Source organism: Triticum aestivum, chromosome 2D, assembly GCF_018294505.1.
Source record: "Triticum aestivum cultivar Chinese Spring chromosome 2D, IWGSC CS RefSeq v2.1, whole genome shotgun sequence".
Lineage (NCBI taxonomy): Eukaryota > Viridiplantae > Streptophyta > Magnoliopsida > Poales > Poaceae > Triticum > Triticum aestivum.
Window position 1 is genome coordinate 348,353,440 of NC_057799.1, and position 17,788 is coordinate 348,371,227.

General features: G+C 46.3%; 1 protein-coding gene across 1 annotated transcript; it reads left to right on the forward strand.

Moving 5' to 3' along the window:
• Window positions 1-10,412: 10,412 nt before the first annotated feature.
• On the forward strand, window positions 10,413-13,374 carry LOC123053090 (pentatricopeptide repeat-containing protein At5g50280, chloroplastic). Its single transcript, XM_044476484.1, has 2 exons — window positions 10,413-11,397; window positions 11,908-13,374. Exons 1-2 carry the CDS (start codon window positions 10,553-10,555, stop codon window positions 13,223-13,225), a joined length of 2,163 nt encoding a protein of 720 aa, XP_044332419.1. The 5' UTR covers window positions 10,413-10,552; the 3' UTR covers window positions 13,226-13,374.
• Window positions 13,375-17,788: the final 4,414 nt, after the last annotated feature.

The window sequence follows — 17,788 nt, forward strand, 5'->3', positions numbered from 1 at the left end:
TGAAAAGGCTCACCCTCCCACGACTATCATTTACTCGAAGAGGCCTTGGAAGCTCCTTCACTTGGATCTCTTTGGACCTCCATCCTTTTATAGTCTTGGGGGTAGAAAGTATTGCTTGGTGATTGTGGATGATTATTCAAGATACACTTGGGTATATTTCTTCAAGAGGAAGAGCGAGACCCAACAAACCGTCATTGACTTTGCAAATGAAGCCCAACGTCAACACAATGCAAAGATCTTGACAATAAGAAGTGACAACAGAACCGAGTTCAAGAACTGCACCTTGGATGAGTTTCTTAGTGATGAGGGGATCAAGCATCAATATTCCGCACCATACACCCCTCAACAAAATGGTGTAGCGGAGAGGAAGAACCGAACGTTGATGGATGCGGCAAGGACCATGATGGCGGAGTTCAAGTCTCCTTACAACTTTTGGGCCGAAGCCATCAACACCGCTTGTCATGCATCCAATCGGCTCTACCTCCGCAAGGGCTTGAACAAGACTCCATATTAGATACTCACTGGTAACAAGCCCAACCTCAAGTACTTCCGAGTGTTCGGGTGTAAGTGTTTCATTCTCAAAAAAGGTGTTCGTTTGTCTAAATTTGAGGCTAGAGCTCAAGAGGGCATATTTGTTGGTTATGCTACAAACTCTCATGCTTACGGTGTCCTCAATAAGTCCACGGGACTTATTGAGGAGACATTTAACATGGAGTTTGATGAGAATAACGGCTCCCAAGTGGAGCAAAGTGGTACTTGTGATGTAGGTGATGAAATTCCTCCTCAAGCCATAAGAAGAATGGGTGTTGGCTTTATCCTACCCATTGAGGAACCCCTTGTGGCCGAAGGAGAAGGACAATGTTCCACTCAGGTGGAACCATAACCAACTCAAGACCCACACGCTTCCGAAGAACAAAGTGAAGGCCCTCAACCAAATGAACAAGATCAACCTCAAGATGGTGATGAATCACCAAGTGATGCTCAAGATCAAGTTCTCTCCTCCGAGCTAGTTCAAGATCAAGAACAAGCTCAAGACGACGCTCAAGATGATCAAGTTTCTGCTCCTCAACTCACTCCTGAGGAGGAATTGGAGCGCCGTGCCGCTAATATTGCATCCAAGCTATCCACCAAAGATCATCTCATGACAAATGTGCTTGGAAGCTTAAGAAAGGGGGTAAGCACTCGTAGACAATTAGCAAACTATTGTGAACATCACGTGTTTGTCTCTTGTGTTGAACCCCAAAAGGTCTATGAGGCGCTCGAGGATCCGGATTGGCTTAATGCCATGCATGAAGAACTCAACAACTTAGAGCACAACAAGGTGTGGAGATTGGTGCCAAGGCCAACGGGGAACCATAATGTCATTGGAACCAAGTGGATATTCAAGAACAAGCAACATGCTCATGGAATTATCATTCGCAACAAGGCTCGTTTGGTAGCACAAGGCTACTCCCAAGTCCAGGGTATCGATTACGGTGAAAGCTTTGCTCCCGTTGCTCGCCTTGAATCCATTCACATGTTGATTGCTTATGCTTCTCATCATAACTTTAAGTTGCAACAAATGGATGTGAAGAGTGCTTTTCTTAATGGTCCTATTAATGAGTTGGTGTATGTCAAGCAACCCCCCGGGTTCGAGGATCCCTATTTTCCCGATCATGTGTACCAACTCGATAAGGCACTCTATGGCCTTAAGCAAGCCCCACGTGCGTGGTATGACCACCTTACCGAGTTGTTGCAAGATCGCGGTTTTGAAATTGGGAAAATCGACCCCACTCTTTTTACTAAGAAGGTCAAAGGGGAGTTGTTTGTGTGCCAACTATATGTTGATGATATTATCTTTGGTTCCCCTAACAAAGCTTTCAATGAGGAATTTGCCGCTCTCATGACCTCCAAGTTCAAGATGTCCATGATGGGAGAGTTGAAGTTCTTTCTCGGGTTCGAGGTCAAGCAAAGAAGAGAAGGAATCTTCATCAACCAAGCCAAATACACTCAAGACATGCTCAAGAGATTCAAGCTAAGTGATGTCAAGCCGGCTTCCACTCCAATGCCCGTCAAATGCCAACTTGACATAGATCCCAATGGTAAAGCGGTGGATCAAAAGGTATATCGCTCCATGATTGGCTCCTTGCTTTACCTTTGTGCATCTAGACTGGATATCATGTTGAGTGTGGGAATTTGTGCACGGTTTCAAGCCACACCTAAGGAAAGCCACTTTGTGGCGGTCAAGCGAATTTTTCGATATTTGGCTCATACCCCAAACTTTGGCTTATGGTATCCAAGAGGATCTAACTTCAACCTTGTGGGCTATTCGGACTCCGATTGGGCGGGAGACAAAGTGGATAGGAAGTCCACTTCCGGAGGGTGCCAATTTCTTGGTTGCTCTTTGGTGAGTTGGTCTTCCAAGAAGCAAATTTGTGTGTCTCTCTCGTCCACTGAAGCAGAGTATGTGGCCGCCGGTAGTTGTTGTGCACAACTTCTATGGATGAGGCAAACTTTAAAAGATTACGGTGTCATTTGTGACAAAGTGCCTCGTTGGTGTGATAATGAAAGTGCCATCAAGATTTCTCTCAACCCGGTTCAACACTTCAAGACGAAGCATATTGAGATTTGGTATCACTTCATCCGGGATCACATTAGGCGAGGGGAGGTCGAGCTCAACTATGTCAACACTCATGATAACCTTGCAGATATTTTCACGAAGCCCTTGGCTGAAGCAAGATTTCGCGAGTTAAGGCATGAGCTAAATATCATTGATTCGAGCAATGTTGCTTGAACCCTTTCACGCCCCACCATACTCAACTTGTTATCTTGTTTAGGTGTAGGCATGGACATAGGGGGAGTGTTGTTCTCTCAATGAACTCTCCCTCCCCCATTATGCATAAATTGATCAACTCTTTCACATTAGCCATTGTTGATGGTACTTGTGCTTCAAAGACGAGTTTTGGTCATGGGCCCAAGGATAATTCTTCGCGGTGCCATACCAATTGACTCAAACATAGGTGTCTCCGGCCACCGCCCTCTCTTTGGAGAGGTTGTGTTGCGTTTTTAGTCCTTGTTGTCTCTTGCCTTTCTTTCTTCGTGCCGAGCTCGCGTGTGTTGTCTCGTGGGTTAGCTCTTTAGTGTGTCCGTTCGCTTGAAGGTTTCATTGCAAAGGCCACTTTCTTCTCTGTTTTTCGAAACTTGCATTTTCTTGGGTCCACGGTACTACCGTGGTTCGCCACGGTACTACCGCAGGAGCTGCGCACGGTACTACCGCACCCAGCACGGCAGTAGTTTTTTACTGCCGCTGGAGGAGCGGTACTACCGCCCACGGTGCGGTACTTCCGCCCGGGCGGTACTACCGCAATGACGCGCGGTACTACCGTGCTGACGCGAGCGCGTGGGGGTTAAGAGCGGGCAGGGGGAGTTCCAACTCCCCCATACCCATTCAACTCGTTTTCCCCACGCCGTCTCTCTCTCTCTCTCCTGCCCAAGAACGGTTGCGGAGAACCTCGCCGGATCTCCGTCTCCGGCCGCTCTCCTCGTATTCCGTCCGATGGGATCGTTCCCTGCCACTTCCTCTTGCCATGGAACAAGGTTTCTCCCCAAGTCCCTCTCTCTTTGGTTCGTTCTTTCGTTTCTAGGTTTTTGGGGAGATGCATGTTGTTCTTGAGATTTTAGGCCAAATCTTTGCAAGAGTAGGATGTAGGAGAGTAGTAATGCGTAGAGATGGTACTTGGTATGTTGCCCTGTGGTAGATTTAATCAACCGTAGTACCACTTCGTTGTCACGGTTGTGCTCAGATCCATTTGTGGTTCGGATCTGACCCCGTGCGGTACTACCGCACCTCCCGTGCGTTACTACCGCTCCTCAGGAGCGGTACTACCGCGCGAGGCGCGGCACTAAAATTTTACTTCCGCTCCAAGGCGCGGTACTACCGTGCCATCCTGGCGCGGTACTACCGTGACTAGGAGCAACACTAAAATTTTAGTTCCGCGCATCCATGCGGTACTACCGTTGCTGTCAAATCTCCCAAGTGGCAATTACCCAATGCTAGTTCTACTTGTTTCACCTGTTTTGTTGTGGTCTTTGCATTGATCCTTCTCGCTTCTTTTGCGCGTTCTTGTGTTGTGTGTCATAGGTGGTGGCTCCGGTTCCAATGGCCGTCGTTCCAATCCCAGCCGTGAGACGGGCTCCAAGCGTCTGCGCAACCAAGATGAAGCTCCTGAGGGCTCCAATGCCCCCCAACGCAGAACCAAGACCACCGCCACCAAGCACAAGGAGCCCTCCAAAGGCATGGATGAGATACCACTTGCTGAGTTCGTCACTCAACGGAGGATCAACCCCTATGTGAGTCCCCGTGCAAACTTCAGAGGGAATGATTTGTTCTGGACCAAGCAGTAGAACCTTATCTATCTAGATGTGATCAAGGCCAAGAAGAACATCTACGTGGATGTGCACTGGATTGACATGAATCACATGAGGGAGGCTAAGCACCGTGACTACTTTGGGGAGGCTTTGGACCTCGTGGAGCAGTTTGGCATTGAGCATGTGATCTCTTTCCATCTGGATTATGACCCTGAGATTGTGGCCCAGTTTTTTGCCTCGGTCCACTTCCATACTAATGAGGAACGGCCCATGACCTGGATGACCAATGGACAATAGATGACTGCTAAGTGGAAGGAGTTCATGGCTTTGCTACAGGTGCCTGATGAGGGGCTCAACACACCCGTTGGTGTTTGCCCGCATGCCAACCCCGAGTCCGCTAACAAAAACAAGCTCCAATAGTATCTTGTTGAGAAGAAGCTTCCCAATGACAAGAAGACGTGGGTGCTGAACCCATTCCTTGACATCATGCACCGGATCTTCCGCAACTCCCTCTTTCCACGCATTGGTGACAAGGACAAGGTGCATGCCTATCTCGTGGATATGATGCTCATTTGTGAGGAGGCGCATCATTCTCAGACGCAACCACTTGATGTCTCACATATCATGTGGTGCGAGCTTCGGTTTGCGGTGTTCAGCCGTAAGGTACCCATCTATGGACCTTACCCGTTTCTGTTGATCACGAAGACTTGGGAGAAGCTCTATCCCGATGATGAGTTTCTTGCCCCTGACTGGACTCGTCATGAGCCCGTCAAACTCCGCATCAAGCCCCAGTGGGCCAACACCACTACCCGTGCTGAGGCAGCAGCTGCTCAGATGGATGTGGATGAGGATGAGATCGAGGAGGAGGACGCTGATGAGGACAACTCTGCTAGCTACTCACCTTCATCTTCTGAGCCTTCTTGGGCTAAGAAGCTGAAGAACAAGATGAAGGCTCTGTTCTGCATGCAGGCCAAGGGGCAGTACAGGTCTCATGTTGCTCAGAAGGAGAGTCGCCGGCACGACAAGAGGATCTTGAGGACATTTGGTGAGGAGGTATCCAGCGGGTCCGAGAAGCACATCACCCTAGAGGCAGCTTGGATGGCAAAGCAGGGCTACAAGTGGACTGATTCTGAGGATGAGCAGGAGGAGACCATTCCCACTGCCGAGACCGATGAGGAGCGCGACGAGTGATCGTCTCAGCCTGAGCTACCACCTATGTCGTAGGTGTCCTCTCTGCCTTTTTGGTGTCTCGATGCCAAAGGGGGAGAGAGTGTAGGATTTGCGAGCCGTGTGTCGTGTTTCGTCTTGTCGCTTTGATTTCGGTCCGTTGAACCTCGTTTGTTTTGGTTTGGTTTGTGCTTGTGAGTCCAGAGTTTCTATCATATGGTGTAAGACATATGCACTCTAGCGTATCTTATTGTCTTTCATGCTTAGTATCCCGTGAGCGTATGCTATCTTGTGCCTGGTTCTTTATGCTCACAGTTATTATCTTGCCTGCTTGCTTAGTGTTAGGTTCATTATTGCAAGATATGCCTTGTCTATAAAATATAGGGGGAGTGTTGATCCTAGTATGTGTGACGTGCAGTCCAAAGCACTTCTCTAGTGTGCACACATCTAGGAGGAGCCCGTCTATATTTTATAGATGGTGGGATTGCCATTGTTTCAGTTTATATCCCTTTGTGCAAATCCCGTATTGTCATCAATCCACCAAAAAGGGGGAGATTGTAAGGGCATATTTATCCCTTAGTAGTTTTGGTGATTGATGACAATGCTTTTGCGGATTAATCGTGTGTAGTGAGCATTTCAGATATACCATGTCTAAGCACAAGATGATTTGGTGCCCCTCGGAGCTTATTGAAGACGGCGTTTCTCTACGTTTCTTTTCGGTGGACTTGAGTCGTAGGAAAGCCGTACTATTAAGAGGGGGTCCGCTTTTGAAAGGTTTGGGTGGAATCATCACGTACACGTCTACTCCTTTTGCACCACCTTTCCTTTGGCTCTTTGGAGCATCCTCCGTCTCTCCTTGTCTATGCAAAATGAAGGACTCCTAATGTTGCTGAACTGGGGCATGCGGTAGTACTTCTCTTCGGGGCGGTAGTACCGCAGGCCCTTGCGGTAGTACCGGCCTCTGGCGCGGTAGTACCGCAAGTGCTCACGGTAGTACCGCACCTTGGGAGCGGTAGTACCGTGGCCTCAGGCCAGGCGCTGCTGCTAGTGCAATAGTAGGGGCGGATGTAATTTTTTACATCCGCGCCCTACGCGGTAGTACCACTCGATGGGCGTGGTAGTACTGTGCGCTCTGGCCAGGCTCAGCAGCATAAGCGGTAGTAGGGGCGGATATAATTTTTTACATCCGCGCCCTACGCGGTAGTACCGCTCCAGGTTTGCGATAGTACCGTGTCGGATTTTTGCATGGATCAAAACTCAGCGGAAGTTGTCACGGATGTATTTTTATATGTCCGTGCCTTCCCGGCCTAGTCCATTCCTGCCTTGCGGTAGTACCGCAAGGAGGCGCGGTAGTACCGCGCCAGCGGTTCTACCGCTCCTTGCCTTAGCACTTCAGGACTGGTCTTAGGCCCGGTCGTGGCAGCGGTAGTACCGTGGTTCGCCGCGGTAGTACCGTGAGTCCTTGCGGTGGTACCGCTTGTTTGGTGCGGTAGTACCGCAGGTCGCGGGCTGGTTAAGTGGATAACAGTTGGATTTGTTCTTTCACTATATAAGGGGTGTCTTCTTCTCCGAGTTGACTACCTCTTCCATCCCCAAGCTCCATTGTTGCTCTAAGCTCCATTTTCGCCCGATCTCTCTCCCTGGCCAATCAAACTTGTTGATTCTTTAGGGATTGATTGAGAAGGCCCCGATCCACACTTCCACCAAAGAGAAATTTGATCCCCCCCACTAATCCTTTGCGGATCTTGTTACTCTTGGGTGTTTGAGCACCCTAGACGGTTGAGGTCACCGCGGAGCCATATTCCATTGTGGTGAAGCTTCGTGGTGTCGTTGGGAGCCTCCAATTAAGTTGTGGAGATTGCCCCAACCTTGTTTGTAAAGGTCCGGTCGCCGCCTCCAAGGGCACCAATAGTGGAATCACGGCATCTCGCATTGTGTGAGGGCGTGTGGAGAATACGGTGGCCCTAGTGGCTTCTTGGGGAGCATTGTGCCTCCACACCGCTCCAACGGAGACGTACTTCCCCTCAAAAGGAAGGAACTTCGGTAACACATCCTCGTCTTCACCGGCTCCACTCTTGGTTATCTCGTGCCTTTACTTGTGCAAGCTTATTTGTGTTATATTGTTGCTTGCTTGTGTGCTTGTTGTTGTTGTTGTTGTTGCATCATATAGGTTGCTCACCTAGTTGCATATCTAGGCAACCTACTTTGGTGCAAAGTTTAAATTGGTAAAGAAAAGCTAAAAATTGTTAGTTGCCTATTCACCCCCCCTCTAGTCAACTATATCGATCCTTTCACTAACTCATTAGTCACATTGCCTGTAGGCTTATAGTGATGTGCTTTACCGAGAGGGCCCAGAGATACCTCTCTGATAGTCGGAGTGACAAATCCTAATCTCAATCTATGCCAACCCAACAAACACCTTCGGAGACACCTGTAGAGCATCTTTATAATCACCCATTTACGTTGTGACATTTGATAGCACACAAGGTGTTCCTCCGGTATTCGGGAGTTGCATAATCTCATAGTTAGAGGAATATGTATAAGTCATGAAGAAAGCAATAGCAATAAAACTTAACGATCATTATGCTAAGCTAACGGATGGATCTTGTCCATCACATCATTCTTTAATGATGTGACCCCGTTCATCAAATGACAACACATGTCTATGGTCAGGAAACATAACCATCTTTGATTAATGAGCTAGTCAAGTAGAGGCATACTAGGGACACTCTGTTTTGTCTATGTATTCACACATGTACTAAGTTTCCGGTTAATACAGTTCTAGCATGAATAATAAACATTTATCATGATATAAGGAAATATAAATAACAACTTAATTATTGCCTCTAGGGCATATTTCCTTCAATATTGTCAACCTACACAGCAATCATTCTAAATGGATTCCAAAAGACTGGATAAACTGCCAAAATGGTCTCAGGCAACGATACCCCTCTCATCTTATCTCTATATCATTGTAGCTGACTTGGTCCAACAAAAGATCAAGAAAATACTTACCTTCATAACTTGCACCACCTCATCTTCACCCACAACTCTCTAATATGTCGTTGATACACTCATCATCGCACGTGCATTCCCGCTTGCGGTCCTACACTTAAAATCTGTGTGAAATGACTTTTCCTTAGCTACAGGGTTGAATTTAAACTTCTCCAAAACTACTTTTGTCGCCATGCACGCAACGCCCGCACTGGCGAATGACATTGCCCACATATTGCACTGCCAGGTGTCCGTTTTCCAATATATTTACCTATGTCTACCCATCTTGTCAATTCGACTACCACCCAATGCCTTTCTCCCACAATCCAAAGATCCAAAAACTTCTTCTCGAGGTGGCGAGCTAAGCTACTCTCTGGAGACCGAGTAATCCTTCTCTCATGAGTTACTGATTGACTAGCAACTTATTTTGTGTTTGTTTTTCAAATCCCAGAAAATGTCCTCGAAACTATTTATGCTTTTCGCCGTGCCTTTTAATTGAGATGCGAAAGAAACGTGTACTGGTGCTCAGTGCTTAATCGCTTTGAATAATATGTGTAAACCAAAAAAGTTTAGTCGTCTAGGATTAAAAAACACCAACAAAATAATTGCATTCTCTTGAAATTCACAGTAAAATCTCTATCACCAGATACTTCACCTTGGCTTGACTAGCTCCATTTACAACATCCAAATGCTTTTATTGCTTCACGAAACAAGAACTCCTTCGTTTACACAAGTCAACAAGCGAATGTCCACCCTACTGAATATTTCTGTTGTTTTAACAAGTTCTGGCACTAATACCTACTCTTTGTTTGATACTTGGTTCATCAGCAACAATTAGGTAATGTTTTTCTAAACTTTTTCTCCCATGCTACCAAATAGTTCATCAAAGTGGCGACCATACTTAATTTTGGTTTAGAATCGTGCTTGCAAAACTGCTTACTAATATTGTCGCCATAGAAATGGCTACTCTTTCGTCCTTGCTGTAGGATTTCCGGCCCTTCTCTGCCCATGACATATGTTTCCTCGTCGGGGGTAACATCTTCTCCACGCGGACCACACACGACCTAACCATTCTCGAAGCATATGAAGACACCATGCTAAGGCTATCTGGTCTTCAAGGGTCCCAAACCGTGTCAAGACCTTCGCATGGATTTTATTTTGGGATAGACTCAACTTCAAGGCCAACCTTCATCACAAGAACATATCCGACGACGCCTCGTGCCCAAGGTGTGGGCATGACCTCAAGGATGCCTTGCACATCTTCATCCAGTGCTCGCTCATCGATAGGACATGTCAAAAGATTGGCGTCCTCCCCCCATGTCCATCACTAACTTGTAGGAATGCACAATGTCGGTAGGTATATATGAGAATATTTGATCAAATGTGTTATAATCGCATTACGGAAGATTTGGGTGTCAAGAAATGTCCTAGCCTTCAACCAGCTTGACCAACATAACTCCATCACCCTACGTCTCATCATCGACGATTTGACGCTTTGAACTCACCGGCTTGGGAGTCTGATAGAAAAAGGGGTCGCCTTCTTGTGCCGGTCTACCTCCTTTCACATGTTAACGTGCACTTGTAATTTCTTTTGTTCGTTCTAACTATAACTGTGCTGCCCATGATTTAGCCAAACTAGTTAGAAATAAGGTGTGTGTGGGGTGGATGAAAGATCCACCCGTAGAGATTGTTGATATTTTTGTAAAAAATTAAAAAATACTTTTATAAAAGATAATATGATGATCACCTTACAATAAAGAGTACTTTGATGTAAAAAAACTGAAAAACACCGTCGACGAAAACTTAAGCTAAAAATGCAACCGAAATAACAAGATTAAGAAAAGGGGAATAGGAGGAGATTACCTCAACCAACTTGGGACCTAGATTTGCTGTCCAAAAAAAAAACTTGGGACCTAGATCCAAGAGTTTTAGGGAAAGAAATTGGAGATTGGGCAGGAATTTGGTGATTTGAGAGTGAGAAACGGCGTCCTCTGTTCGTCGGCTGAGGAAGGATTTTGGCTCCCGGTGAGACACGGCGTCGCATATGGCTGTGGCATCTCATCCGCTGCTCTCTTGCTCCTTCTCCGTCGCCTCCCCGAACCATCCAATCCTTCGACTCCTTCGCCGCCCTCTGAAATCCTCCACCTCCAAATGCTTCCTCCATTCCCCGCGGCGGCGTCACCAACCAGTCGCCCGCCAGCCAGACGACGACGAGCATGACGGAGAAGAGGATATGTGGAGCCCGGCTACCAGCCCCCCGAGAGCCCACCTCGTCGACACCTTGGATGACGAAAAGGGCGGCCATGGATGGGGTCCACCCAATGGCGACGGCGCAGAGGAGGGAGAGCAGCTCCAAGAATACGAGGTGGGTGAGTGGGATCCACCTGCCAGCCCGTCCCGAGCGCAGGCCCAGGAACAGCATCGACAAGATGAGGAGGAGGAAGAGGAAGAAGAAGAAGACGGCGGGGACTGCCCGTGGCTGGACCCGAGCTACTTGCGAAGTCAAGAAGGGGCAAGCACCAACACCACTGCGGCTATGGAGGAAATTCTCGCCTTTGCGAGGAGTCCAGTGGCGGCGGACGGCCCTGGGCTCGCTGGGTTCTTGGCTGGTTACAGCCGCGGTGCACTCGGCGAGGACGAGTGCGTGGAGTTGATGAGGAGGATGGGTGAGGAGCGCCTGGCGTTGGGGTGCCTCCACTTGTTCCGGTGGATGCGGGCGCTTGAGGAGCGGCCGATTTCGTTGTCGCCGCAGGCATGGTTGGTGGCTCTCGTGGTGCTTGGACGGGCACGGATGGCTGATGAAATCTTGGAGATTCTGGGAAGGGAGAGGGGATTTCGTGAGGCGGTTCTGTACAATGCTGCAATGTCTGGTGTTGCCTACTGTGGAAGGTGAGCACTGTCTTGATTGGTCTGACAGAGTGATGAGTGATCATATTAATTTCATTCATGCTATCACTTTTGCAAGATTAATTAGGAGTTTGTAGTTACTTATTGACCGACTTAGATCGAAGTGACTTTTATCTACTTCCCTATTTCTAAATGGCATTTCCATTAACCTTTTCGTACAATACAAAAGAAAAAAGGATTAAGCATATTGTTAGTTGTTGATCAACAGAGGATCCAAGTAAGTTTGATTTGCTCCACTATCTGTAAATTCTTTGGTATGAACTTCATTGTTATCTTGGGATGCAAATTAAGAAAACTACGGAGCAACATATTTATAATAGACTGTGCTAGCATGAGAATTGTTTATTGATAGGTTTGCATAGTTTCATGTCTTATGATTTTTGCTCTGTCCTAACTAAGCATGAACACCAATGGAGATTCTAACATGCTACATTTCTTCTGTGGTAAGCTATGTATTATTTGGTGTGATGAACATTTTTCTACTCGCTCCAGATATGATGATGCCTGGAAAATATTTGAGAGTATGGAGAAGAACAATGTCCAACCTGACCACATAACATCCTCAATCATGTTAATGGTAATGAAGAGGCGCAAAGCATCAGCCAAGGATTCATGGGAGTCCTTCCAACGAATGAACAGAAAAGGTGTCAAGTGGAGCTTGGGTGTCTCTGCTTCTCTAATTAAGATATTTTGTGATGAGGGGCTGAAGAAAGAAGCACTTATCTTCCAATCAGAAATGGAGAAGAGAGGAATTCTGTCAAACACGAGCATTTATAACGCAATAATGAATGTATATTGCAAATGCAGTCAAATTGAAGAAGCTGAGGGCCTCTTTGCTGAGATGAAAGACAAAGGCTTAAAACCAACAAGGGTGACTTATAATATCCTTATGGATGCTTACAGTAGAAGATTGCAGCCAGAAGTTGTTGAATCGTTACTTCTGGAAATGCACGATTTGGGATTTCAGCCAAATGCTAGGTCATACAGCTGCCTCATAAGTGCCTATGGGCGGCAGAAAAAAATGAGCGAAAAGGCTGAATATGCTTTCCTGAGGATGAAGAAAGGTGGCATCAAGCCAACATCTTCTTCGTACACATCACTGATTTGTGCATATGCAGTGAGTGGACAGCATGAAAAAGCCCACACTGCATATTTCGATATGAAAAGAGAAGGGCTTAAACCTTCCTTAGAAACATATACAGCTTTGCTTGACATGTTTAGGAGGGCTGGTAACATAGAGAAGTTAATGGAGACATGGAAATCAATGACCGATGAAAAGGTTGGATGCACTAGAGTCACATTTCACATGGTACTTGATGGTTTGGCGAAACATGGGTTGTATGTTCAGGCAAGAGATGTAATATGTGAGTTTGGAAACATAGGTTTACCTCCTACGGTGATGACCTACAACATATTGATGAATGCTTATGCAAAGGGAGGACAGCATTACAAATTGCCCCAACTCCTGAAAGAGATGTCTACTCTGGAACTAAAACCAGATTCAGTTACATATTCTACAATGATATACGCATATGCTCGCGTCCGCGACTTTTCGAGAGCATTCTATTACCACAAGCAGATGGTTCGAAATGGACAACTGCCTGATGCTAAGTCATACAGAAAGCTGTTGAATACCTTGGATGTGAAATCTGCAAGGGAAAACATAAAGGATAAGAGTGCCATTGCAGGAGTTGTAAAAGGAAAATCTAGCTTAAAACATAGGAAGGAAAAGAAGGATGAATTTTGGAAGAACAGTAAAAAGAGGTCTATGACCCAAGTTAATGGATACCAGAGAAAAAGATTTTTGTGATGTTTCACTAAGTGCAAGTTTCATTGTCTTTACAGTACTCATCCCTTATGTTATACCATGGTCTCCACGCTTTAATTCTCTTGAATTGTTCAGGATTTTAGGTCAGAAACTATGAAGCGTGTTATTAATTCCATAAAAATTCACTTTGACTGTCTGTCTGATTTCATGATCTGAATACACTTGATTTTGCATTTTAAATTGCTTGAGCTTGAATAACATCCAGTTAAATGAACTTCAGATGTTTGTTATTTTTATCATGGGAGGACTTTTAAACTGCTCTTTTAGGCTTTCTGATGTTCAAACTAGAATATGATACAATGAAAAGATGCCATTTGGATCTTATGAACATATTATGTTTTCTTTTTGAATCAAAGGGAAAATCCCCAGTTCCATCCAGTTTTATTTTTGCAGCTTCGTCGTATAGAGGAAGATAATTTTGGTTTCAATCTGCACATTCCCTATTTCCTAATTAGACAGGAGAATTTGTAATCTTCTTCTTTTTCTTTTGAGAAAAGGCAAAGGCCAGCTTTTTTATAGAACACTTAACAGAGGTCCCCACCGGGGGTTTATATTCTTTTTTTCACTATTGTAAACAAAGACGTGAGAATGTCATTTCTCCTACAAGAACACCAGCTACTGTATTGTTGCACAGTACACATTGAGATTGTTTTCACTCTACTATTCCCTCTGTTCACAAATATAAGATGTTCTACATATTTCAATATGGATTACATACGGACTAAAATGAGTGAACAAACACATTAAAACGTGTCTATATACATTTGATTCAGAAAAATATGAACGAAGGGAGTATTACACAGTGCACATCGGCCTCATTTGAATCCATATGGTTCCAGGGATTGCTTTCCTGTTGCCATTGATTTCTTGCAGTCATGGTGGAAAGTCCAGCAATAAGGCAGTTTTCATTGATGTAATCTTCAGGGTACTCCTTTTTTGTTCTACTCATTTCACCAAACCCATCTATTTCATTACTTTCAATTCCCATTTGAGACCAACAGCCTTCTAATCTGCTGGAGGGTCAACCATGATCAATTTGAGACCAACATCTCTGCATCCATGGCTCTTTGCCAAAATGCTTCTTTCTTTGTTTCATCTAGAGTTGTAGGCTCCTCTATTCCCAGCATACACAAATTGTCATATTCGAGGTCTAGCTCAGAGGGAGACGTGTTATCCAGCAAATTCCTGAACGGAACTACTCTGCACACTATGAATGATATGCACGACCATTGCACGATGCCCCATCCTGCGGTGCGCAGCTGTTTGGTGCCATGCATGGACGGCTTGGTAGGCTTGTCGTCCAAAAATCGTCTGCAGAGCTCATTCCTGAATGTTGCGGTAACCTTGTGGTCCAGCACTGAACTCTCTGGGCTCACGTCATACCCACCCACTATGCCAGGTTGTGGCACCGTTGGGGTTGACGGAGTGCTAGGAGACTGAGAAGTGTGCTCAGATCTCATTGTTACCTCCAATCGTTAAAGTGGTTAGGATAGTTTCCGATCGAAATTGTTTCCAAATCTGGTTTTATAGGGTATGGTAAGAAATCTTTGACATCCAAACACAATTTGATCTGAGTCCAACCGATAGGATGCAGTATATGATATGGTATTACTAGTAGGTAATTGCTTCAAAAGAAAATGTGCTTGAAGTATGACCAAATTAGAAAGGTTTAAGCATACAAGCCAATTGTTTAATACTACTACACAAAAAAGTGTTTTAAATTCTTCATTATTATTATTATTGCGATTTTTTTCTTCATTAGCAGATAAGATACGTGCATCCAGGAATTTTAAAATCAGTAGCAATGTTGTCACACATGCGCATTCAAGGTGCTTGGCCATCAAAATTGGCGCACACAAATGTACGAACACAATCCTCTAACCTATCGCTGAGTATTTCATGAGGCGAAGGGGAGTTTAGTAATTCAAGCTCCAGATAACCAATATAAATCTTCATCAGGTTCAGAATGCAACGATATATTATAAACTAAATTCTCTAGCATCACGTATAATTCATCTCTCTCTGGATGATTCCGGTCTTCCACGAGGAATACATGAACTATATCTTTCAGTTCAATCCAACTGCACCCTGGTTCCTTTTTCACATCGAGACTTCTCAATCTTGTTCTTACCTTCACAACATCTTCCCACTTCCCCAATTTAGCATAGATATTAGACATGGCAACATAGGCAGATATATGCTCTGTGCCCATGCAAAGCAACTTTTCAGCAACTTTCTCACCCATCTCCAGGTCCATTGAATACCAGCAGGCAGTGAGTAGGGCTCCCCATACCACCTTATCTGCTGGTACAGGCATTTCAGAGATGAACTTCTCAGCTTCTCTGATGCGTCCAGTCCGACCGAGAAGATCGACAGCACAGGTATAATGCTCGACAGTTGGTACTAGTCCATAGCTCTCCATAGAGTGGAAGAACCTCATCCCCTTGTTAACTAAACCAGCACGAGCACTAGCCATAAGGAGGCCCAAAAAAGTGATTTCATTGGGATTGATATGATGCTTCAACATCCTCCCAAATTCTACTACAGCTTCCAGCCATTGACCATTCTGCGCAAGCCCATTGATGAGCGATGTCCAAGAAGCGACATTTGGTGACGCAATGCAACAAAATGCGCTACGTGCATCACCGACACACCCACATTTCAAGTACATATCCACAAGAGCTGTCCCAACATAACTATTGGACTCGAATGGAGTCTTGCAGAGGTGAGCATGAACCATTTTGCCTTGCTCAATGGTTCCAACAGCAGCACAGGCGTGCAATAGAGCAGGGAATGTTGACGGGCTGCATACAATTGGCAATCGACACATGACCACAAATAGTTTTAGAGCTCCTGAAGGATGATCATTCTGAACGTAACCAGAAATCATAGAATTCCATGTTATCGTGTTTCCTTCATCCTTAATTTGCTCAAATAGCTTCAGTCCATCCTCCAACTTCCCATTCTGTAGAAGAACTGACATCATGGAGTTTAAGGTCACGATATTTCTCCGAGGCATCTTTTCAAACATCCTCTGACAATCATCTAGTCTCCCTTCAATACCATACAGTTTAATCATCAGATTGTACGAACCCGAATCGTGCTCTGACATCTTCAAGAAAACTATCTTTGCTTCCTCCGTCCTGTGCATTGATATAAGCCCCCCGATCAATGCATTGGATGTGATCAAGGACGGGTTTTCCAGGTCACTGTAAACCAGCAAGGCATCACCCACAGCATCAGAACTGCAGTAAAGATCCACAAGAGCACTGGTGATTAACTTGTCGGTATCAAACCCACTTCGAATCAAACAGCTATGAACCGATCTCCCAAAATCCAACGCTCCCATCTTTACGCATGCCCTCAAAACACTGTCGAAAGTGAATTCATTCGGCCTCACTCCATCATCGGCCAACATCTGAACAAATAACCAAATCGCCTTGCGACAGCACTCACCCGCTCCTCGTGCATGGCCCGATATAACAGCGGTCCACGCAAACACGTCACGAGGCGCAGGCATCCTCTCGAGAAGATCCAGGGCGTCACCCGGCAGGTTGAACCTCACAAGCGCGACGACCATCGGGCTCCACATTCGCTCATTCCTCGGATGAAGGGAATCGAAGAGCGTGTGAGATGCGCGCAGATCGAAGCACGAGGAGTAGAAGTCGAGAAGAGAGGGCCCCACGACCTCGAGGCTCTCAGACCCGGACTTGATCACCTGGCAGTGCACCTGTGCCCCGACTCGAAGGAGGCGGCCGCGGGCACAGGCGCCAAGCACCGACGCGAAGGTGGCCTCGCTGGGGCTGACCCCCGAGCGGTGCATGCGCGTGGCAGCGTCGAGCGCGTCCAGTACGCTCCCGCGCCGCGCGTGGCCCGCGACCATGGCGTTCCAGGTGACCACAGTCCGGCGCGGCATTCCGTCGAACAGCCTGCGCGCGGCCACGGTGTCGCCGCTACTGAGCAGAGCCGTGAGCCGCATATTCTGCGCGGTGACGGCCGCATTTTCGTCAGGCTGGGTCGACGAGTGCCGCGGTGAGAGCCTGCTTGCGGTTGCGGGGGTAGCCGGTGGTCTTGGTCTGCGCAAGGCGAAAGGTCTGGACCTGGAGAGCATGCAGTAGTCTCGCGGAGGCTTGGAGGGCGCTGCGTGGTGGCGAGATGGCGTGGTACTGGTGGGTAAGGAATGGCAGAATAGGGCCGTGCCCCGAAAACGGGTCGAAAGGAGAGAGGTGACGCCGGCGAGTAGCTCAGGAATTGCCCTTGGGGAACTGCCCGGCTGCCGGAACGACGCCGCGCCGTACGAGCGTAACTTTTTCTCTCAAGAAAAAAAAAGTATAATTTTCGTCATCGAACCTCGACAGTCTATACATAAATGATCTCTCAACTTTAAAACCCGTCCCTCAATTATTGATACCGAATTTTTTTCATCACTCGAGTAAATCTGAATGCTTTTGTGTTGACATGATTTTTTTATTATTTTTTGCTGAAGTGCTGACATGATTTTGACTATACCTCGCCGCATCATCGTCCATCTCACCCTTCTCTTTT

Coding starts and splice junctions, on each gene's coding strand:
- LOC123053090 (XM_044476484.1), top strand. CDS start 10,553: ATGGCTGTGGCATCTCATCCGCTGCTCTCTTGCTCCTTCTCCGTCGCC. Junction 11,398..11,907: donor GGTGTTGCCTACTGTGGAAG/GTGAGCACTGTC, acceptor TACTCGCTCCAG/ATATGATGATGCCTGGAAAA.